At 47.3% G+C, this 24,097-nt stretch overlaps 1 protein-coding gene across 2 annotated transcripts in view; it reads left to right on the plus strand.

Moving 5' to 3' along the window:
• Positions 1 to 24,097, plus strand: part of glra3 (glycine receptor, alpha 3) — a 291,131-nt gene that overhangs the window by 203,856 nt on the left and 63,178 nt on the right. For both annotated transcript variants that reach the window (XM_038805770.1, XM_038805771.1), the window contains exon 6: positions 13,874 to 14,011. In XM_038805770.1, the coding sequence (XP_038661698.1) occupies positions 13,874 to 14,011 (138 nt within the window). The remainder of the gene's footprint in view (positions 1 to 13,873; positions 14,012 to 24,097) is intronic.

A 24,097-nucleotide genomic window follows, 5' to 3' on the forward strand; every position in this document is an offset into this window, starting at 1 on the left:
TGGCTGATTTGACTGTAACCTCAACCCCATATTCCTGCCTACCCCGATAACCTTTCACCCCCTTGTGAATGAAGAACCTATCTATCTCTACCTTAAAAATATTCAAAGATCCGCTTCCACTGCCTTTTGTGGAAGTGAGTTCCAAAGACTCATGACCCTCTGAAAGAAAATAATTCTCATTTCTGTCTTAAATGAACAACTCTTTATTTTTAAACCATGACGCCTTGTTCTAGATTCTCCCACAAGAGGAAACATCGTCTTCACATCCATCCTGTCAAGACCCCTCAGGATCTTAAAGTTTCAATCAAGTTGCCTCTTACTCTTTGAAATTCAGCCTAACCTGACCAACCTTTCCTTGGAAGAACCCTCCCATTCCTCTACCTCTCCCCTAAATAGTGTGCTCTCGTCTCCGAGGTTTCATAAGTGTTAGAAATGGCTTGTGTGGAGATCTGAGAAGGATACCATTTGGGAGAATGGCTGAGCATGGGTGCGAGAGAGCAGTAGGAAAAGGATGGCTGAGTGTTGGTTGCTCAGGTAATGATGTGAGGTGCCTGGCGAGAAGTTTATGGGCCTGAGGAGTGCTATGCAGGAATATTCTGGGCCAGTCAGAGTTGAGGGGCTTCCCACCCTCCTGAAGCCTCTGAGTCTTTTGGAGAGACCATACGTCTACTGTAAATGCCCTTGATCACTTCCGCTTTGGTTGGAGAGTTTGTCCTCTTACTTCAGTCCTTGGGAGAGTTCACCTCACTGCAACCCCGCAAATCCCACAGCAGGGCCTCCAGATGAAAGTCAGAGACCCAGGGAGCTACATTCCCAGATCTGCGCCAGGATTCTCTGAGCCTCCGCACCGCAATCGCGCTCGGAGCGGGGGCGAAGAATGGGTCATCAGTCGGGTGCCATTGAAAGAGGCAACCGCGCCGATTCTCCGCCGACAACTGGCCGAATTCCCGCCGGCGTAGTTCACTCATGGTTCCATCCGGCGGGAGCTCAGAGTGGCAGCTGCAGACCCAGTCCGCAGCCGTACTGGTGGGGGAGATCCGTCACTGTGGAGGGGCTCCAGGACGACCAGGCTTGCGATCGCCGGCCACCGATCGGCGCGCGATCTGGGGGGGGGGGCCTACATTGTCGGGGCGGCCGGCACGCGCATGCCCAGACCCGCTGCCGGACGTACAGGGCCCCTTATCTGCAGCCGGAGCTACGCGGACAATTCCGGGCCCTTCTAGCCCCCTTCAAAACAAAGAATCACTCAGGACTTTCTCCAGTTAAGTCCAGACTGATTCGCGCCCCTTTCTCGCGGGCGTGGGGACATAGCCCCATTATCAGAGAATTCCACCCCTGTCTCCATAGAACATAGAACAGTACAGCACAGAACACGCCTTCGGCCCTCAATGTTGTGCCGAGCAATGATCACCCTACTCAAACCCACGTATCCACCCTATACCCGTAACCCAACAACCCCCCCCCCCCTTAACCTTACTTTTTAGGACACTACGGGCAATTTAGCATGGCCAATCCACCTAACCCGCACATCTTTGGACTGTGGGAGCAAACCGGAGCACCCGGAGGAAACCCACGCACACACGGGGAGGACGTGCAGACTCCGCACAGACAGTGACCCAGCCGGGAATCGAACCTGGGACCCTGGAGCTGTGAAGCATTTATGCTAACCACCATGCCACCGTGTTGCCATCTTGCAGTCGCAACAGGTTGAGGAATCCCTGTCTAGTTGAGCCTTTCTGACCCCAGGCAACTTCTCTTTAATCAAACTTGGACATTATCCCACCCCTTTCCCAGTTTAAGAGCCACCGCAAAGCCCAATGACAGACCAACAGTTTCTCGATTGGCTACAGGTCTTAGGTGGGCTGAACAATGGAAGATAGAATGAAAGGGAATGCCTGTGATAGTGTGGAGGGCAAAAGTTGTTAAAGAATGGAAGGGACGATGGCACAAAGGCATGATAATGAGAGAAGTAATGAAAGATGGGTCAATAAGAGCAGCAGAACTATTACCAGCACCGTTAATGGTTCAAATGATTTGACCACACTGTTGACTCCAGAAATTTCTTCAAGCTTAAATTGTGCTTCATTGGAACATTATCAGAGTCCCAGGAAAGGCTGACCGTCATGTTGGTTGGATGGAGAATTAAATTCTCCAGCACAGTGGTTAGCACTGCTACCTTACAACGCCAGGGACCCGAGTTCGATTCCAACCTTGGGTGACTGTGTGGAGTTTGCACTTTCTCCCCGTGTCTGCGTGGGTTTCTTCTGGGTGCTCTGGTTTCCTTCCACAGTCCAAAGATGTGTAGGATAAGTGGATTGGTCATGCTAAATTGTCTCTTAGTGTTCAAAGGTTAGGTGGAGCTATGGGAATACGGTGAGGGAGTGGGCCTCTTTCGGAGGGTCGGTGCCGACTCAATGGGCCTCATGGCCTCATTCTGCACTGTAGGAATTCTATGATTCTATTCTATCATTCTATGAAATTGGATTGATGCTTGCATGATGGGACAGCTTTAAAAAATGTCCATTCCCATAGCTCGTCATTGTTCAAGATTCTGAAACATACAATGGCTGGTTAGGTTGACAAATATTAATTCAAGTTATATCATGGGTGGGATTGTCCAAACCCCCAATCGTGTGTTCCTCAGCGATGCACCATTTTCTTACAGCGTAATTCACTATTCCCGCCGCATGTCGATGAGAAACCCGCAGGCGGGCGTGCACATCCGGTGGGAAAAGAGAATCTCAATGGCTGGAGAATTGCGGCACATATACTTGTGCTTTGTGGTTGGTGATTTATCATTTTTCAAGATAACACTTTGTTGTACGTACACATCACCTGTAAGAATTGTGACTTAATTTTTAGTATTTTAATTCTTTCATGGGATGAAATGAAATGAAATGAAAATCGCTTATTGTCACGAGTAGGCTTCAAATGAAGTTACTGTGAAAAGCCCCTAGCCACCACATTCCGGCACCTGTTCGGGGAGGCTGTTACGGGAATCGAACCGTGCTGCTACGGGAATCGAACCGTGCTGCTGGCCTGCTTGGTCTGCTTTCAAAGCCAGCGATTTAGCCCAGTGTGCTAAACAGCCCCAGATGTGGACATCATCAGCATTTAGTGTCAATCGCTAATTGCCCTTGAGAAGGTGATGACCTGCTGCCTTCTTGAATCGTTGTGGTCCATGTAGTGTAGGTACACCCACAGCGCTGTTAGGAAGGGAGCTCCAGGAATTTGACCCAGTGATAATGAAGGAATGGCGATATATTTCTAAGTCAGGGTGGTGACTGACTTGGAGGGGAACTTGAAGGTGGTGGGGTTCCCAGGTGTCTGCGGACCTTGTCCTTCTGGATGGTGGAGATCGTGGGTTTAGAAGGTGCTGTCGAAGGAGCCTTGGTGAGTTGCTGCAGTGCATCTTGTGGATGGTACACACTGCTGCCACTGTGGTGGAGGGACTGATTGTTTCATTTGGTCGCTGGCGGCATGTGGGAAGGGGCATGTGGTATTGTTACAAGACAAGTAAACCAAAGACGCAGAGTAATGCTCTGGGGACCCAGGTTCAAATCCCACCACTGCAGATGGTGGAATTTGAATTTAATAAAAATCTGAAATTAAAAGTGTAATGATGACCATGGAAGCGATGTGGACTGTCGCAACAACCCATCTGGTTCACTAATGTCTTTTAGGGAAGGAAATCTGCCATCCTTACCTGGTCTGGCCGACATGTGACTCCAGATCCACAGTAATGTGGTTGACCCTCAAGGGCAATTAGGGATTGCCAATAAATGCTGGCCCACCCTGCGAAGCCCACATCCCAGGAACAAATTTAAAAAATATCAAATGGGCTGCTTTATCCTGGATGGTGTTGAGATTGAGTGTTGTTGGAGCTGCGCTCATCCAGGCAAGTGGAGAGTATTCCTTCACACTCCTATCATGTGCCTTGCAGATGTCAGGCAGTCTTTGGGGGGCAGGAGGTGAGTTACTCACCGCAGGAAGAATTTGTAAAGGAGACAGAAATAAAATCCAATTCAACAGCTACAACAGTGATATTTAAATGCCAGCCAGGAATGCGTCCTACCTGATTGTCATCTGCAAAAAGTGGCAGTAACACAGACATAGGAGTCGATCATTGAATTAAATTCACCTCAGACCGGTCAGCATTATAAAAGAGGAAAGACATGGTCAACTTTTGTTTCAGATTTTCAGCATTTCTCGGTTTTGTTCTTTTCATCCCAAGGGACTCCAAACTGTCTACCCCTTAACCCATGTTAATTATTTCCCTCCCTTCTTATGTCTTTTCCCACCATCCCGTTATTTCTTTCCCTTCGATCTTCTGAACTTTAATTTTAGCTGCTCCCCACCCCAACCCTCCAAGCCACCAATGCTGGTGTGTGGACTGAAGGTAACTTACTCCGGTTCCAGCAGAGAACAGATACCGTGCTCTCGACAACAATGGCTTTCTTCATGAGCCTTGGCTTCACAAGTATTTTGCCTCCAGCTGTGAGCTGAGCGGTTCTGCTGGTAGTTTTACGTGATGGAAACATATATTGGTTGCGAGATGAACCTGCGGTAGTCAAGTGCCCTTTCATTGCAAAATGTCCCATCATGATTAACGGGAGCGTCAGCAGACAAAAACCTGGAGTCGGGGGAACATTAAAATAGGTGATCAACAACTTGGTCAAAGATGTAGGCCTGGGCAGCACTGTGGTGCAGTGGGTTAGCCCTGCTGCCTCATGGCGCCGAGGTCCAGGTTCGATCCCGGCTCTGGGTCACTGTCTGTGCGGAGTTTGCACATTCTCCCCGTGTTTGCATGAGCTTTGCCCTCACAACCCAAAGATGTGCAGGGTAGGTGGATTGGCCACTCTAAATTGCCCCTTAATTGGAAAAAATGAATTGGGGTACTCTAAATTTATTTTTAAAAAGATGTAGGTCTAAAGGGGCATCTTAAAGGAGGAGTGAAAATGGTGGCAAGGTGGAGGAAGTGGGACAAAATTTTCTCCTTTCCTCTTACTCAATTATTTTGCTTGCCTGCCACTGACCCGTCAGTGAGGGTGGGCAGTTAGCAGAGGGAAAACTCTCTAAAATGCCTTTACTTAATTCGCCACTATTTTTTCATGCTTGTAAATTTTGTGAAATGAAATATGCCGTTAAATAATTGTTCACTTTAATTATAAAGATTAATTAAAATTAATATCATTAACACAATCTGTGGAGAATAATTACATACTCCTTCAACATGAAGAGCCCATTTTCCTTGACTAATGATTTGGTCTTTTCCCGAGGCTAAATTTTTGGAAGCATAAATCAGTTACCAGATTCCCTGGGAGCTAATTTACAGCTAGCTTCCAGTTCCTGCTCATGGCTGATTTATAGGATTAATGTCAGACTACACTAAATCCAAACACACTCTCAATTTGTATGCTATCTAAAAATACAGTGCTGTGTCAGAGCCAGCTCACCTACACAAGTCCTTTCGATCGTACCCATCTCACTTTGGGTACAGCATGTGGAATTGTAACTCCAATTCACCTACCGCTGTTATCTCATGTTTGCAATACAAATTACCCATGAACTGGAGCCAGAAGTGGCAAATTCTTTGATACTTGTCCCAAAAGTAATATTTGAGCTCCCCCAAAAAAAGATGAATCATGCTATGTGCTTTTAGTAACATTTGTACAGAATTCTTTAACTTGGGAAAGGGAAATCATGTTTGACGAACCTGTTGGAGTTTTCTGTTGAGGATGCCACTCACAATAGATGAGGGGGAGCCAGTGGATGTGGTGTATTTGGATTTTCCGAAGGCTTTCAGTAAGTTCGCACAAAGAGGGTGGGATTCACCAGCCGCGCCCGCCCGGCGCCGGAAATTCCCGCCCGATGTTAATAGACCGTTACATGGTCCGTGTCCCGCCTGTGGCGATCTTGCAGTAGGCGTGGCAGAAGAATACATCCCAGAAGGTTAGGAAGCAAAATTAGGGTAAATGGAATTGGGGGTAAAACACTGGCATGGATCGAGCATTGGTTAATGGACTGAAATCAGAGTCGGAATAAACAGATCATTCACAGTTTGAAAGGCTGTTATTGGTGGGGTGCAAGGATCAGTACTGGAGCCCCTCCAATTCATAATCTATCTCCATGATTTGAATGTAGGGACCACATGTAATATTTCAAAGTTTTCTGATGACACAAAGCTTGGTGGGAATGTGAGTTGTGATGAAGATGCAAACAGATTTCAAGGGGATTTATGCCAGATAAGGGTTGGCACGATGGCACAGTGGTTAGCGCTGCTGCCTCACAGTGCCAGGGACCCAGGATTAATTCCGGCCTCGGGTGACTGTGTGGAGTTTTCACTTTCTCCCTGTGTCTGCGTGGGTTTCCTCCGGGTGATCCGGTTTCCTCCCACAGTCCAAAGATGTGCAGGTTAGGTGAATTGGCCATGTTAAATTGACCCTAAGTGTCCAAAAGGTTAGTGGGTTATGGGGATAGGGCGGGGCTCTTTCCGAGGGTTGATGCAGACTCGATGGGCCGAATGGCCTCCTTCTGCACTGTAGGGATTCTATGATTCTATCATTCTATGATACTTGAGTGGGCAAGAATAAGGCAAGTGGAATATATGGCATGACGAGGCCAGTAAATCTCGCAAGAGGCCTCTTACAAGATTTACAACCCTCGTTATGCCTCATGAGATCTCGTGAGGTGTCATAACCTGGGCCCCCACTCCCCACAATAGGCAGGGTCTAGATTTGCATATTCAAGTGAGTAGTTAGTCTCGAGTGAATCTGTCTGCACCGGAGTTTCCCAAGGCGGGGGCCAAACGGCCGTGCCTCGGCGACCCCGACCGGGCGCCGTATAGTGCTGGTTTCCACAAACGGAGATCAGGCATAACAGCAGTTGGGGGGGGGGTGGTCTCCCAGGTGATCGGGGGCTCCGGGAGGTCTGTCTCTGGGCAGGGTGGTACCCTGGCACTCCCAATGCCACCTGGGACCGGTGGCTCTGCCAGCTTGGAACCCTGTGATCGTTGGTGCAGGAACTGAGTTTAAGCGCAGCCTCGGCCGGGCATTCCTCGCCTAGGCCCACAAAAGAAACAGAGTTCTGTTTGATAGAGGGGTCATCCTCGAACCTGCAAGAGCTGGGAAACACTCCGCTATGCACACCCAAAACAGGACTCTGTCTCTTTTCCACTAAATCATGCCCATAATGTGGAAAAATGCGGAGTTATTCACTTTGGCAGGAAAAACTGCAAATCAAAGTATGTCTTAAGTGGTGGGAGCATGGGAAGTATTGATGTTTTCAGGGATCATAGAATCATAGGACTTACAGTGCTACAGTGAAGGCCGTTCGACCCATCGAGTCTGCACCAGCCCTTGGAAAGAGCACCCCACCCATGCCCACACCTCCACCCCCATCCCCGCAACCCAGTAACCCCACCCAACCGTTTTGGATACTAAAGGCAATTTAGCATGGCCCATCCACCTAACCTGCGCATCTTTGGACAGTGGGAGGAAACCGGAGCACCCGGAGGAAACCCACGCAGACACGGGGAGAACGTGCAGACTCCACACAGACAGTGACCCAAGCCGGGAATCGAACCTGGGAGCCTGGAGCTGTGGAGCGACAGTGCTAACCACTATGATACCATGCCTGGGTGTCCTTGCCCATAGGTCACGAAAAGCTAACATACAGGTGCAGCAAAAAATTTGGAAAGCATCGGACGGAGCATCGAGTATAAAAACTGGCAAGTCATGCTAGAATTGTATAGAAACTTGGTAAGACCGCACTTGGAATATTGCGAACAATTCTGGTCGTCGCACTACCAGAAGGTTGTGGAGGCTTTGGAGAAGGTGCAGAGGAGGTTTACCAGGATGTTGTCTAGTCTGGAGGGTGGTAGCTATGTGGAGTGGCTGAATAGACACGGACTCTTTTCATTAGAACGACGGAGCTTGAGTTGTGACCTGATCGAGGTCTACAAGATTATGAGGGGCATTGATAAAGAACAAAGAACAAGGAAAATTACAGCACAGGAACAGGCCCTTCGGTCCTCCCAGCCTGCGCCAATCCAGATCCTTTATCTAAACCTGTCTCCTATTTTCCAAGGTCTACTTCCCTCTGTTCCCGCCCGTTCATATACCTGTCTAGATGCCTCTTAAATGATGCTATCATGCCCGCCTCTACCACCTCGCTGGCAAAGCATTCCAGGCACCCACCACCCTCTGCGTAAAATACTTTCCACGCACATCTCCCTTAAACTTTCCCCCTCTCACCTTGAAATCGTGACCCCTTGTCACTGACAACCCCACTCTGGGGAAAAGCTTGTTGCTATCCACCCCGTCCATACCTCTCATAATTTTGTATACCTCAATCAGGTCCCCCCTAAACCTCCGTCTTTTCAACAAAAACAATCCTAATCTACTCAACCTTTCTTCATAGGTAGCACACTCCATACCAGGCAACATCCTGGTGAACCTCCTCTGCACCCTCGCCAAAGCATCCGCATCCTTCTGGTAATGTGGGGACCAGAATTGCACGCAGTATTCCAAATGTGGCCTAACCAAAGTCCTATACAACTGTAACATGACCTGCCGACTCTTGTACTCAATACCCCGTCCGATGAAGGCAAGCATGCTGTATGCCTTCTTGACCACTCTATCAACCTGCGTTGCCACCTTCAGGGTACAATGGACCTGAACTCCCAGATCTCTCTGTACATCAATTTTCCCCAGGACCCTTCCATTGACCATATAGTCCGCTCTTGAATTTGATCTTCCAAAATGCAGCACCTCGCATTTGCCTGGATTGAACTCCATCTGCCATTTCTCCGCCCAACTCTGCAATCTATCTATATTTTGTTGTATTCTCTGACAGTCCTCCTCGCTATCTGCAACTCCACCAATCTTAGTATCATCTGCAAACTTGCTAATCAGACCACCTATACCTTCCTCCATTTATGTAGGTCACAAACAACAGTGGTCCGAGCACGGATCCCTGTGGAACACCACTAGTCACCATTCTCCATTTTGAGACACTCCCTTCCACCACTACTATCTGTCTCCTGTTACCCAGCCAGTTCTTTATCCATCTAGCTAGTACACCCTGAACCCCATACGACTTCACTTTTTCCATCAACCTGCCATGGGAAACCTTATCAAACGCCTTACTGAAGTCCATGTGTATGACATCTCCAGCCCTTCCCTCATCAATTAACTTTGTCACTTCCTCAAAGAATTCTATTAGGTTTGTAAGACATGACCTTCCCTGCACAAAACCATGCTGCCCATCACTGATAAGTCTATTTTCTTCTAGATGTGAATAGATCCTATCCCTCAGTATTTTCTCCAACAGTTTGCCTACCACTGACGTCAAGCTCACAGGTCTATAATTCCCTGGATTTTCCTTGCTACCCTTCTTAAACAAAGGGACATTAGCAATTCTCCAGTCCTCCGGGACCTCACCCGTGCTCAAGGATGCTGCAAAGATATCTGTTAAGGCCTCAGCTATTTCGACCCTCGCTTCTCTCAGTAACCTAGGATAGATCCCATCCGGTCCTGGGGACTTGTCCACCTTTATGTCTTTTAGAATACCCAAAACTTCCCCCTTCCGTATGACAACTTGACCGAGAGTATTTAAACATCCATCCCTAGCCTCAATATCCGTCTTGTCCCTCTCCTTTGTGAATACCGATGCAAAGTACTCATTAAGAATCTCACCCATTTCCTCTGAGACCATGCATAAATTCCCTCTTTTGTCTTTGAGTGGGCCAATCCTTTCTCTAGTTACCCTCTTGCTCCTTACATACGAATAAAATGCTTTGGGATTTTCCTTAACCCTGTTAGCCAAAGATATTTCATGACCCCTTTTAGCCCTCTTTATTGCGCGTTTGAGATTCGTCCTACTTTCCCAATATTCCTCCAAAGCTTCATCAGTTTTGAGTTGCCTCAATCTTATGAATGCTTCCTATTTCATTTTAGCTAGTCTCACAATTTCACCCGTCATCCATGGTTCCCTAATCTTGCCATTTCTATCTCTCATTTTCACAGGAACATGTCTGCCCTGCACTCAAATCAACCTTTCCTTAAAAGACTCCCACATTTCAAATGTGGATTTACCATGAAACAGCTGCTCCCAATCCACATTCCCTAGCTCCTGCCGAATTTTGTGATACTCTGCCTTTCCCCAATTTAGCACTCTTCCTTTCGGACCACTCTTGTCCTTGTCCATGAGTATTCTAAAATTTACGGATTTGTGATCGCTATTCCCAAAGTAATCACCGACTGAAACATCAACCACTTGGCCAGGATCATTCCCCAATACCAGGTCCAATATGGCCCATTCTCGAGTTGGACTATTTACATACTGCTCTAAAAAACTCTCCTGGATGCTCCTTACAAACGCTGCTCCATCTACACCTCCAACACTACACAAATCCCATTCAATGTCGGGGAAGTTAAAATCTCCCATCACAACCACCCTATTGCTCCTACGTTTTTCTATAATCTGTCTGCAGATTTGTAACTCTACTTCATGCTCGCTTTTGGGAGGCCTGTAGTAAAGTCCCAACAATGTTACTGCATCCTTCCTATTTCTTAGCTCCACCCATATTGCCTCAGTGCTCGAATCCTCCATCGTGCTCTCCTTAATCACAGCTGTGATATCATCTCTGACGAGTAATGCAACTCCTACCCCCTTCTACCTCCCTCTCTATCCCTCCTGAAGCATCTATACCCTGGGATATTCAGTTGCCAATCCTGCCCTTCCCTCAACCAAGTCTCAGTAATACCAATAGCATCATATTCCCAGGTACTGATCCAAGCCCTAAGTTCATCTGCCTTACCTGCTACACTTCTCGCATTAAAACAAATGCTCCTCAGACCACCTGTCCCTTTGTGTTCATCAACTCTTCCCTGTCTACTCTTCCCCTTGGTCACATTGAGTTTATTATCTCGTACATTACACAGAGGATGATGAGTGTCTGGAACGTGTTGCCAGGGGAGGTTGTGGAAGCAGATACATTGACAACGTTCAAGAGGCATCTTGACAAATACATGGATAGGATGGGTACAGAGGGATACGGCACAAGGAAGTGCTGAGGGTTTTGACCAACGTTGGTATCATGATCGGCGCAGGCTTGGAGGGCCGAAGGGCCTGTTTCTGTGCTGTATTGTTCTTTGTTCTTTCTTCAAATGGTAATATTGACCTTCATTGCAAGATGATTTGGGAATAAAGTGTCGGGTGGGTGGAAGAGCATACCTTGGCATATAGAAGGCATGAGGGGCCATGGTGTTTGGGTGGGAGGACACAGCTTGGCACACCATGCTTGAGGAGAGGGTTTTGAACATTTCAAAGATCCCCTCATGCAGCCTGCTATGCGGGGAGATAAACCCATGGTTCATTCAATAGATTTGACCCGACTCCATGAAAATTGCGGGGATGTAGGGGATGTCTATCTCTGCACTGGAGCCGGCCAGCTCAGAGGTGCCGAAATTTAGACAGGAACCAGCCTGCCTCCATTGAAGGCACGCCCAAAAAAGCCCAGGAGTAGGGTCAGGAATCCTGGAACGGATTTTAAAAGGCCCTCCATTTTTTAAGGGCTCTCACATGTTTGATGTGGCACTTTCTCCTTGTGCACTTCAGTGCCAGAGATTCTCTTGGCATGAACTTGTACATTTATCTTGCCATCCCTGAAGGAAGTGTACAACTCACATAAAATTCAATATGCCACATTTAAAGTCCCAGTCACTTCTTATTTGACAGCTTCAGTTGTGCCTCAATAATGAATATAGGGCTGCTGGTGGCATAACATGTACTTAATCCTAAAATGTTGCCTCTCGGGCGGCATTGTGGCGCAGTGGTTAGCACTTCTGGGCTTGTTTATACAAGTATCTTCCTCAAGTGGTCATTATTCAGGTATGAGGCTTGATGGCGTGTCCCGACAGATTCATTGTTGAGGGAGGGAAAGCTTGTAGCTTTCTTGCTTTTATAAATTGGGGGGACGGTGGCGCAGTGGTTGGCACTGCTGCCTACGGCGCTGAGTACCCGGGTTCAATCCCGGCCATGGGTCACCGTCCGTGTGGAGTTTGCACATTCTCCCCATGTCTGCACGGATTTCACTCCCACAACCCAAAGATGTGCAGGGTAGGTGAATTGACCACGTTAAATTGCACCTTAATTGGAAAAAGAAATAATTGGGTACTCTCAATTTTTTTTTAAATTGGAGGGCAGACTATTAAAGGACAGAGGTAATGGCAAATCGATAAAAATTTTCATCATTGTGGGTCTCCTACATTAGGAAGGATGTTAAGATCAAGAAAGGTTGCGGTAGAAAACATTCACTCAGGTGATAGAAGGAATGAGTGGCATTGGCCACTCAAGGAGGAGGTCTTGTCGCACAATGGGTAGTGTCCCTACCTCTGAGTGAGACATTCAGGGTATGAGCCCCCCCCCCCCCCCCCCCCCCCCCCCCCAAGGACTTGATTGCTACGGATGATTGGATTATCAATCTGTAAATCATTCTGAAGAATCGGTGGCAGGCGATAAGAGTGCGAGAGTTCCCTAGCCAGTTGGAACTACGTGGTAGGTGCAGCACAATAGCCTTCATGAGCTGCACTCTGTGGCAAGCACCCTCCTCACTTTGAGGGACTGATAGAGAGAGATTAAAGAAACTGAGTTGCTTCTCATTGGAGAGTTAAGAAGTGGTTTGATATGCAATTAAGAAGCATTTGATAGTTGAAGAGTTTTGAATCTAGGTTAATTTAAAAATTTCAAATTTGCAATTGACGAGCTTTTTGTTAAGTAAAGGGATATAAAGGCTAGCAATCAAATGGAGCTAAGATAGAGACCAGCCATGATTTAATTGAACAGGAGAATAAGTCTGAGGAGCTAAATGACCTACTTCTCTTCTTGAAAGGAAAATAGGGAAATACTAGGCCCATGGAGCAGTGAGTTGGGAAGTGGAGGGAACAATTTCAAGAAGAGTTATCACCAAATATGAAGAGGAAATCAGAAGATATTTACATGCGTGGGAAGGTGTCGGGAAAAGGAACTCCCAACCAAAAAATCCATAATACCTTCTAAAAGAGGAATAGATCAAGATTTTAAATAGGAAGAAATATATAAAGGGAATGCGCAAGGGCAGTGGAATAGAACCAAGGCCATCATGTCTGCTCATTGCTCACATTCCTATTTAGGTAAGAAAGGGGGAATAATGAAAACAAGACTGACTGGTTGTCCTATTCATATCTGCACAGACCCTGATTCCGAGCACCCTTTATCTCTTCCACTGGTGTAAAATGTCTTCAAATGTTCAATTGCTCTTTTTCCTTAAATTCCACACATTCCCATATCTTTCCATTTTCTCAGAAATGCTCTTCCACTCTCCTGTGTTCTTTCCCACTTCGGCTTCCATTGGCTTTTTTTTAAATATCTGCCACCGGTCTCCAACCCCCATGTAGCAATGAGGTAGAAGTCAGCTTTGCCAGCTAACATGCAATCGCAGTTTATAATTATGTCGTTTTTAAGAAATAGCACATCTCCGTATGAGCGCTGGGTGGGGACCAACTTTTTGGTTGAGATTTTCCACCCTTCCTGCGATTGGGATCTTCTGGTCCTGACGAAGCTACCCCCAATCCAACCCCCAGCCCCGCTCTGCACATGACGGATTCCCCGGAAACGGGATGACGCACAAAACGCCGAAGTCGGCACTGGAAGATCCCAAAGGCGGGCAATCGCGGAACATTTCCGCCACCAGGAAACAGGTTGCGGGAAGGAGGATGTGTGCAAGCTTCCACTTATTGTCTCTGTGTTTAATTCACACTCACACCAAAGTAAGTTTGACAACTGTGGGTCTTTGCCATCACTGAAATTTACACTTACTTTCTTTCTTCAGTTGGTTACACAATGAATGATCTGATCTTTGAATGGGATGAAGATAAACCAGTGCAAACTGCAGATGGACTAACCTTACCGCAGTTCCTCCTTAAAGAAGAGAAAGATTTGCGATACTGTACGAAACATTACAATACAGGTATGACTTGAGCTTTAGCGTGCAAAAGAATGCAAACATACAGTGTTGATTTTCGACGTATCTAGTAATTCATCAACCTGCAAAAGAGATGAGCTACGCTTTAAGATTCATCCTGTGGGAAATGGTCTTGAGTTTTTTTTAAAATCCAATGCTTAGTTAGAATGCATCATTAGCAACAGCAACAGAACCATCTCTAATACAGTCCTGAATTTGGGACTAAAGCGGCTGTTTGGCTCAATTGTTGGCACACTGGCCTCCCAGTCACAAGGTTAGTAATAACAGCAAAAGGGATTATTATTTAAATGATAAAATATTAAAACATGCCGCTGTGCAGAGAGACCTGGGTGTGCTAGTGCATGAGTCGCAAAAAGTCGGTTTGCAGGTGCAACAAGTGATTAAGAAGGCAAATGGAGTTTTGTCCTTCATTGCTAGAGGGATGGAGTTTATGACGGGGGAGGTTATGCTGCAATTGTATAAGGTGTTAGTGAGGCCACACCTGGAGTATTGTGTTCAGTTTTGGTCTCCTTATCTGAGAAAGGACATACTGGCGCTGGAGGGTGTGCAGAGGAGATTCACTAGGTTAATCCCAGAGTTGAGGGGGTTGGATTACGAGGAGAGGTTGAGTAGACTGGGACTGTACTCGTTGGAATTTAGAAGGATGAGGGGGGATCTTATAGAAACATATAAAATTATGAAGGGAATAGATAGGATAGATGTGGCAGGTTTTTTCCACTGGCGGGTGAAAGCAGAACTAGGGGACATAGCCTCAAAATAAGGGGAAGTAGATTTAGGACTGAGTTTAGGTGGAACTTCGTCACCCAAAGGGTTGTGAATCTATGGAATTCCTTGCCCAGTGAAGCAGTTGAGGCTCCTTCATTAAATGTTTTTAAGATAAAGATAGATAGTTTTTTGAAGAATAAAGGGATTAAGGGTGTTTGGGTCGGAAAGTGGAGCTGAGTCCACAAAAGATCAGCCATGATCTCGTTGAATGGCAGAGCAGGCTTGAGGGGCCAGATGGCCTACTCCTGCTCCTAGCTCAGACCCCATCCCAGGACCTCAGCCAATAAGGAAACTTTGTTTTGACTGTTGCTAGGATGTCAAAAGTCTCCTGGTGCCATAGAAAAATAGTAAGGTGTTGTCCTGATCACCTGGCCAACATTCTTCCCTCAACTGATTATTAATCTCCAAACAAGGAATTTAGAGAAGATCGGGTCGTATGGAATTAGAGAGAGGGTAGAAAATTCAAATAAAACCAGTACAATGGGAGAAACAGAGTCTGATTTAAATTTGTTAGATTGGAGAAGTTGGGACGGTTCTCCTTGGAGAGAAAAAGGCTAAGAGAAGAGGGGATTTGACAGGGACTAGCTTTCAGATCCAGACTTATTCACTGATTTTAAATTTCAAATAGGATTTGTACGCATGCCCCCAGAGCATTCACCTGGGTCTCTGGATTACTAGCCGAGAGAAATTACCACTTCCCCACCACCTCCGCATGTTCGAAAAGGTCCTAAAGAGAGGGTAGGAAGTGAAGGCAGTTTATCAACATGTTAGTGATGATGCCCAGAGTTGTATTTTGGCATCACTTTGGTTTACTGTGTCCAATGATTAGGATACAGGCCTGAAGGAAGTTGTTGTTTGCAGAGAAAAAGAAAAGCGTGTTCTGCTGGCTAACATTTCACGAGAACCTTGAACATTTTTCTGCAGCCACGTGTTTTAAATCGGGATTTTTTTTTCCACAGGCTTAGATGCACCAGACTTAAATTATTAAACGCACAAACCACTAAACCGTCAGTGAGCACAAATTTCCTCACTAGAATTTCAACTGTGTATCGTTATCAGGGACAGAGGCGGCAGTATCCTCGTATACTAGAAACTTTTCAATAATGTATGAGGCTCTTAACTAATAAATCTGGCATTTGACACATCATTCCAATCACAAATATAGAGAACCTCAATAAAATCCTGTTATCCCTTGTGGACCGTTCAAACAGCTCGTTAAAATATATACTGCCTCTATCTGCAGCCCTGACACTTTTCATTCTGAGATACATATTTCTCGGCCGGCCAGTTTGTGCACATATTTGTGCGCTTCCTTTTGCATTATTAAAATCATTGTCAACAGATAGATGCATTTTCTCTCCTTCCCATTTTCTCATCTTCCCCTCCCACTGTGACACTCGCTCCTGCCACGTTACAGGTTCATCGACAGTGCTTTCAACTGCCAGGATAAATAATCAAAATAAAGGGTGGGATTCTCCGACCACCCGCCGGGTCGGAGAATCACCGGGGTGGGGGGGGGCAGCAGCATGAATTCCGCCCCCCGCCGGCTGCCGTATTCTCCGCTGATGGGGTTTTGGCGGAGGTGGGAATCGCGCCGCGCTGGTTGGAGGCGGCTGGCAGTGCCCCCCCCCCCCCGGCCATTCTCCGGCTCACGATGGGCAGAATGGCCACCCGTTTTCGGCGGGTACCGCCGGCATAAATCACATCCGGTCCTTACCGGTGGGACCTGGCTCCAAGGGCGGCCTGCAGAGTCCTCGGAGGGGGGGTGCACGGGGGATCTGGCCCCAGGGGTTGCCGGGGCCCACCGATCCATGGGCGGGCCTGTGCCGTGGGGGCACTCTTTCCCTCCACACCGGCCGCTGTCAACCTCTGCCATGGCTGGTGCGGAGAAGAACCCCCCTGCGCATGCACTGGGATGACGCCGGCACGCGCTGGCGCACCTGCGCATGCGCCAACTCGCACCGACTGGTGGAGGCCCTTCGGCACCGGTTGGCGTGGCGCCAAGACCTTCCGCGGCGACTGGCGCGGCACCAAACACTCCGGCGCACCTTCAGGGTGGCCCGATGCTAGAGTGGTTCACGCCACTCCTCGGCGCCGGAGTGGCCCGCCCCACCAGTTCGTGGAGAATCCGCCCCAAAACTACTCGGGAATGTCAGTAAGTCTGGCCGCATCTGTGGAGAGGAAGCAGAGTTAATAGGCGTAATCTTCCCCTCATGCCAGCGGTGGGGTTCGAGGCGGGCAGTGGCAGAGAACCGTGGGGAAGAAAAGAATCGAACCGAAGATTTTCCAGTCATACCCACCGTGGTTATCGTCAGGGGCGGGATGGTAATCAAGACGGATATGATCCATTGACCTCTATCAGGAATTTCCGCTCCCAGTGTTGGCGATAAGAAAATCGCGCCCTCTGTTTCACCAGAAACGATAGCAGGAACTTGCGATCCCGACTGTCATGGCGGGATAATGGTGCACCACCATTTCTGCTGAAGGTGAATCATGGAGCGGATTGGTGCCTTATTAATGGTAGTCAAATCCGCAGCAGATTCCCAGAATATTTCCCTGTCCCCGCCAGCATATCCTCCCACCGGCCAGCGGGAATTCACCCTGATCCAATTCACAATCGGACCATTGTGACGCTCACATCGTGAAACAGCACTGAGCCGAAAAGCCGCAGTTCGGATCACCAGAGATGGTCACACAGAGGTAACCTGCACGACAACTGGGGAAGTGCTGGAAGAGAAAATGGGTGCGGGGGGTGTGGTCGGAAAACAAAGCTGGAGTGTCACATGAGAAGGAGAGAAAGAGGCCAAATAAACAGGGAGTCTTAGGGGGGTTGGTGAGTGGGAAACCAGGGAGACTTAAAGGAGAGTGCTGAATGTTCAAAGGGAAGGGACTGTGCTGTCGATGCTGGAAGTGGGGTGGGGCGGGGGGGGGGGGGGGGGGAACCGAGGGTACTGGTGGTGGGAATATAGAACATAGAACATACAATGCAGAAAGAGGCCATTTGGCCCATTGATTCTGCGCCGACCCACTTAAGCCCTCACTTCCACCCTATCCCCGGAACCCAATAACCCCTCCTAACCTTTCTGGACGCTAATCCACCTTAACCTGCACGTCTTTGGACTGTGGGAGGAAACCGTAGCACCCGGAGGAAATGAAAAATGAAACGAATGAATGAAATGAAAATCGGTTATTGTCACGAGTAGGCTTCAATGAAGTTACTGTGAAAAGCCCCTAGTTGCCACATTCCGGCACCTGTTCGGGGAGGTGGTACAGGAATTGAACCGTGCTTCTGGCCTGCCTTGGTCTGCTTTAAAAGCCAGCAATTTAGCCCAGTGTGCTAAACCAGCCCCTATAATAATCGCGTATAGTCACAAGTAGGCTTCAATGAAGTTACTGTGAAAAGCCCTTAGTCGCCACATGCCTGTTCGGAGAGGCTGGTACGGGAATTGAACCCGCGCTGCTGGCATTGTTCTGCATTAAAAGCCAGCTGTTTAGCCCACTGTGCTAAAGAAGCCCACGCAGGCACGGGGAGAATGTGCAGACTACGCACAGACAGTAACCCAGCAGGGAATCAAACCTGTGACCCTGGTGCTGTGAAGCCACAGTGCTAACCACTATGCTACCATGCTTCCCTTGTAATTGGAGGGCCTTGTAAATGTGATGGGAGCAGTGGGATGTGGTTCGGGTGAGAGTCTGTCTGTGGTAGGTGTAGGTCTCATCTGGGTGGTTGGTAGCAAGAAAAAGTTTGAATCTTGGGAGTGAGCAGGATTAGGGTGGGCATGGGGAATGTGACAGGTGATAGGCACATCGGAGAGGGAGGACATTTGAAGCGTAATGATGATGGGCTCTAGGGTGATAGCACGAGGTTCAAGGGTGACCAAGGGGAGGGTGAAGGTAACACTCATGGGTTAAGTGGTTATGGAGGGGAGGGGTGGGTTACAGTAGGAGGGTACAAGGTGTTGGAGACAGTTTGAAATGTGACGGGCATGATCCTCATGCGAAGGTAGATTAGAGTGTCAGTGCCCTCGATGTGCAAGGAGGGTCATCATGAGGGTGGAGCTGAAGGTCAGCTTAACTGGACAACTGAAGATGAACCTTGATAATCCATCCTGACAAGGGAAAGGTCTATCTATAGACTCCAAAGGAAAGCGGAGGGAAGGGGAACGGTGTGAGTGCGAGGTTTCTTGCACATGGCTTGTAAGAGCCTTGGAAAAGTGCGATGCCTCCATGCTCAGTCATGATTCAGGGGCCATAGACCCAACTTTAGTCCCCCACTTGAGAGAGTGGGGGTGCAAGGATGTTGGCCACGGGCAATAACACAAACAGCTGCAAGAAAAGCCCTGGAGATTTCCGTGAGGTACAGTGATTAAGAAATTTACAACGGTGCAAAATCTATTTACAATGTAAACTTAATATTTGTTACTTTTTCTTATCCTACCACTGTGTCTATGTGCTTCCCTGACATCCTCAGCAGAGTTGGAGTCAGCCTAATGACTTTGGCGAGCATCCTCTGAAGGGCTCAGCCCTTTCTTGGGCCGCCTGCTCTGGGACAGGTGCACCCTCAGCAGCCCCAGAGGCTGGGGTTGATGGGATTACAGGCACAGGGGACTCAGAATGCCTGGACATACTTGGGGAGTCCTCGGTGGAAGACACAGATATGTCCATCTGACGCTCCTCCTCCCTGAGGGTGCCTGAGAGCCCCTCCCTGACTCCTTGAGGAAAGGGGTATCTGGAGGTTCCCCATCCTCCTTTAGCATAGCCGCTGGCAATAGCTGACCCATGGCTACAGCAACCTCATGCATTGCACAGAGCTTTACCCCCAGGTTCCAATTTACCTCCTTACTTGATGCTTGGAGAAGGCTGATCAGTATTTGCACAGTCACAGTCCTCCCCTGCTCGGATTGTGTGAGGGGCACACCCCTCCTGTCTTCTCTCCCTCATACCTGTTGTACATGTTGTGATATACCTGCAGATAAATCAGCAGTGTGACCTCCCACCAGCAGGCGGCATCAGACATCAGTCAGGTGACATCCGACCACCAGCAGAAGGTTGTAAGGGTTGCAAGAACAGCAGCACATAAGGATAGTTCCTGGAGAGTCTAATGTAACTATGTGATAACTTGGTCTTTATTACATTCTGATCGTTACCTTGCCACATGTACATCAATAAAACATCGTTCTGGTTAAATCACCAGCAGTTCTGTGGAATCTTTGCAAGACAAGATCACAGAACACAACGGTGTACTGTCATCTCCTGTGTAAAAATAGACAAATGGATTGTGAACGCTTTGTATGCAACTATTTCTGTGGCTGATAAATGAACTCATGACTCCCAAAGCCTGCCCACCATCCACAAGACATAAGTGAGGAATTTTAGGGAGTATTGTCCACTTAATACCTGAATAAGCATAACTGCAACATCACTCAGGAAGCTGTACACCAACCATGCCAATTCATAGAACATAGAACATTACAGCGCAGTACGGGCCCTTTGGTCCTCGATGTTGCGCTGACCTGTGAAACCATCTGAAGCCTATCTGACCTACACTATTCCATTTTCATCCATATGTCTATCCAGTGACCACTTAAATGCCCTTAAAGTTGGCGAGTTGGCAAACTACTGTTGCAGGCAGGGCGTTCCACACCCCTACTACTCTCTGAGTAAAGAAACTGCCTCTGACATCTGTCCTATATCTACCACCCCTCAATTTAAAGCTATGTCCCCTCGTGTTGGTCATCACCATCCGAGGAAAAAGACTTTCACTGTCCACCCTATCTAACCCTCTGACTATCTTATATGTCTCTATTAAGTCACCTCTCAGCCTTCTCCTCTCTAACGAAAACAACCTCAAGTCCCTGAGCCTTTCCTCGTAAGACCTTCCCTCCATACCAGGCAACATCCTAGTCATTTGATTGACACCCCATCTAGTCCCTCAACATTCAGTCCCTCCACCACCAGCCTGTTGGCAGCTGGATGTGCTCTGACAGTTATGTGAATGATGCAGTGCTGCTAGTCCCCACGGGTACTTCAGCAGCCCCCTCCAGACCTGTAAGCTCTGGCAGCCAGAAGGACAAGGGCAGAAGAGGCATGGAATCAACAGCAATGCAATTTTCCCTTTACTTCAATGTTCCCATCCCTCCATGAGCGACTGTGCCTTCAATGTGGCTGGGTCTGCAACGCAGGTGCTGTGGGCCTCACCATTGACACCCACATCACTTGACAGATCCCGTAAATGATGAGACGAGGATAGAGAGCAGTGGATTCACTTCCCCTGGAAGTGCAGCTTAACTCTTCCCGCAATGCAGGGCAGTCCTCCTCTGCACCCTTGTGGCATTGACCACTCTGACGACCTCGCAGGCCAATAAAGTGAGTCAGGTTGGCCTCTGCTCCCAGCTCTGGAGAAGACCTCCCTCCTGTACTCCGCAGTCTACAGCAGAGTCTACAGGGAGGCAGGACTGAAGCGTGGGGCTGGTGTTTTCTGATTTCTGGAAGCCATCTCGAGGTCCTGGTCTCCACGTTCGATGAATCAATGGCTGTCTGGTGCATTATAAATGTGGCACCCAGACATGACAGCAGAATGGGTGATTTCCTGCCTCCCCCACCACATGATGTGACGTCATGCTTCCCCACTACATAATTAATTCAGTGAACAACGCTTAATTCAACGTGCCCCCTCGCCCTGCTCTTCAGCGGAAGTGCCTCTGACTTCCCATTCCCGCCACTGGACTTTGGCCCTGAGTGGAAAATCCCGCCCAATGGTTCAAGCCCAATATGGCTTCTTCAGAACTGAAGAGAGGCAGAAATGTAATGGGTTTTATGCTGTTAATAATGGGGAAGGTCAGGTGTAGCAAAAAGGGAAGGTCAGTGATAGGTTAGTGGGCGGGAAAGATTACATTGCAACAATGCCGTGGAATGAAAGAGAGTGAGAATGGTAAACGAATAAAGTATGGGTTTGTTCATTGAGAAGAGTCAAATTGAACTCAAAACGTTGTCCCTGTTTCTCCCTCCACAGATGCTGCCAGACCTGCTGAGCTTTTCCAGCATTTTCTGATTTTATTTCAGATCTCCAGCATCTGCTGCATTTTGCTTTTTGTAGTTACATTCAAGACTAGTAATCCATAGCCTATAATAGCAATGCTGATGAATGTGAGTTTTAATGTCAACCATAGCAATTCAAATTCAGTTTAATAAAACTGCATTAGTTAACGTAATAATGTTTGACGGTACCTGGCTAAAGACTTTTGAATAATGCTTGTGTTGTTTAGGATGGAGGTAAATATTGTATGGTGCAAAAGCTTGTGATGTTGCGGTACATGATAGCATGAATAGAAGATTGGCTAGCTGGCAGAAAAAAGAGAGTCTGCATAAATGGGTCTTTTTCTAATTGACTGTGTGAGCAGTGGGGTCCCGTCGAGGTCTGTGCTGGGGTCTCAACTTTTTACAATTTGTATCAATGGCTCAGATGATAGGAGTGAAGGCATGTTCGGTAAATTTGAAGGTGACACAAAAATAGTTTGGAAAATATTAACAAAAAAAAATAGTTTTACAATTAATAGTTAAAACAGTTGTTAAATGGAAAAAAAACTTCAATTTACTTTAATTTATTATTTACACCTGCCACTGTGTATTCCAATTAAGCAACCCAATACAGTTCAAATGCCACTTATAAATAAAGTTAACAATCAGGGTTAGTTGCTTCTCTGTGCAGACCTTTGGAGAGAGACTCTTTCAGGAACAACCTGAAAATCTTTCTGTTTTTTCAGACACTACAGTTGGACTTAAACTGCTGTCGCAGACAGGAAAAAGAGTGGGAAGAAAAAGTAGGAATAAGTGGGTCCTTTTCAAACATCAGGCAATGACTAGTTGAGTATTGCAAGGTGCTGGGACCCGAGCTATTCGCAATATATATTAATAATTTAGACGAGGGAACAAAATGTAATATTCCCAAATTTGTAGATGACACAAAGCTGGGTGGGAATATGAGCTGTGAGGAGGGTGTAGAGATGCTTCAGTGTGATTTGGGCACAGTGAGCAAGTGGATAAATGCACAGCAGATGCAGTATAATTTGGACAAATGTGAGGTTATCCACTTTGGTAGCAGAAATAGGTAGACAGATTATTAAATGAGTGGCCATCAATTGGGAGAGGAGAATATGCAATGAGACCTGGGTGACCTCGCACACCAGTCGCTGAAGGTAAGCATGCAGGTGCAGTAGGTGGTAAAGAAATGGTACGTTGGCCTCCACAATGAGAGGATTTGAATAGAGGAGCAGGGATGTCTTGCTGTAATTATACAGAGCTTAGTGAAGCCAACACTGAAACATTGTGTGCAGTTTTGGTCTCCTTATTTGAGGAAGGATTTTCTTTCACAATTCATTGAATCTCACAGCAGAGCCAGAGTGTGAGTGGGTCATCACACTTTTGTACACATTAGATGACTGTGTGGATGATATTTTAGTTACCCTGGGGATCAATCAGGGTAAAGTTACACTGAAGTTATTGTTGCGTTGGAACCTTATTTCACTTCCAGCAAGAACATGATTGTGGAAAGAGCAAAGTTAATTAAACCTACTGTTAGGAAAATAAAGGTAGTTTTAATGGATTTGTATTGGTAAACAATAATAAGATATAGCATTAAGTGGGTTTAATTCAATGTTTCTCTGCATGGACGAGTAAAAGCTATAGTGAGATTCATGCAGGACAATGGTATTTGCATATTTGGGGGATGGTTCAGTTTCACCTGTGTCTCTATTGTGCTTAGAGAGGGCTACAGTATGAAAAGTATTACCTGTATTTATAGACCATAGAAACCCTACAGTGCAGAATGAGGCCATTCAGCCCATCGGGTCTGCACCGTTATTCTGACAAAGCACGCTACCTTGGCCCAATCCCCCCACTCTAGCCCAGTAACACCATCTAGGAGCAATTTAGCATGGCCAATCCACCTAACCTGCATCTTTGGGCTGTGGGAGGAAACCGGAGCACCTGGAGGAAACCCACGCAGATAAGGGGAGGATGTGCAAACTCCACCCAGACAGTCACCCTAGGTCGGAATCGAACCTGGGTCCCTGGTGCTGTGAGACAGCAGTGCTAACCACTGTGACACCGTGCCGCCTAGTCAGAAGTAATTCATTGCTTAGCAACAGGAGGTCACATTCCAGAAGGAAGATCTTTCCTTTCTTCTTAGTTTTAACTAGAAGCCAGAAAAGTTGGAGACAGGACCTCGGGGAGTGAACATCTCTCAACTCTGCCAGAAGAAAGACTGGCAGGACAAGACAGGAGCTTAGAATAATACTCTTTATTAGT

Source organism: Scyliorhinus canicula, chromosome 8, assembly GCF_902713615.1.
Source record: "Scyliorhinus canicula chromosome 8, sScyCan1.1, whole genome shotgun sequence".
Taxonomy (NCBI): domain Eukaryota; kingdom Metazoa; phylum Chordata; class Chondrichthyes; order Carcharhiniformes; family Scyliorhinidae; genus Scyliorhinus; species Scyliorhinus canicula.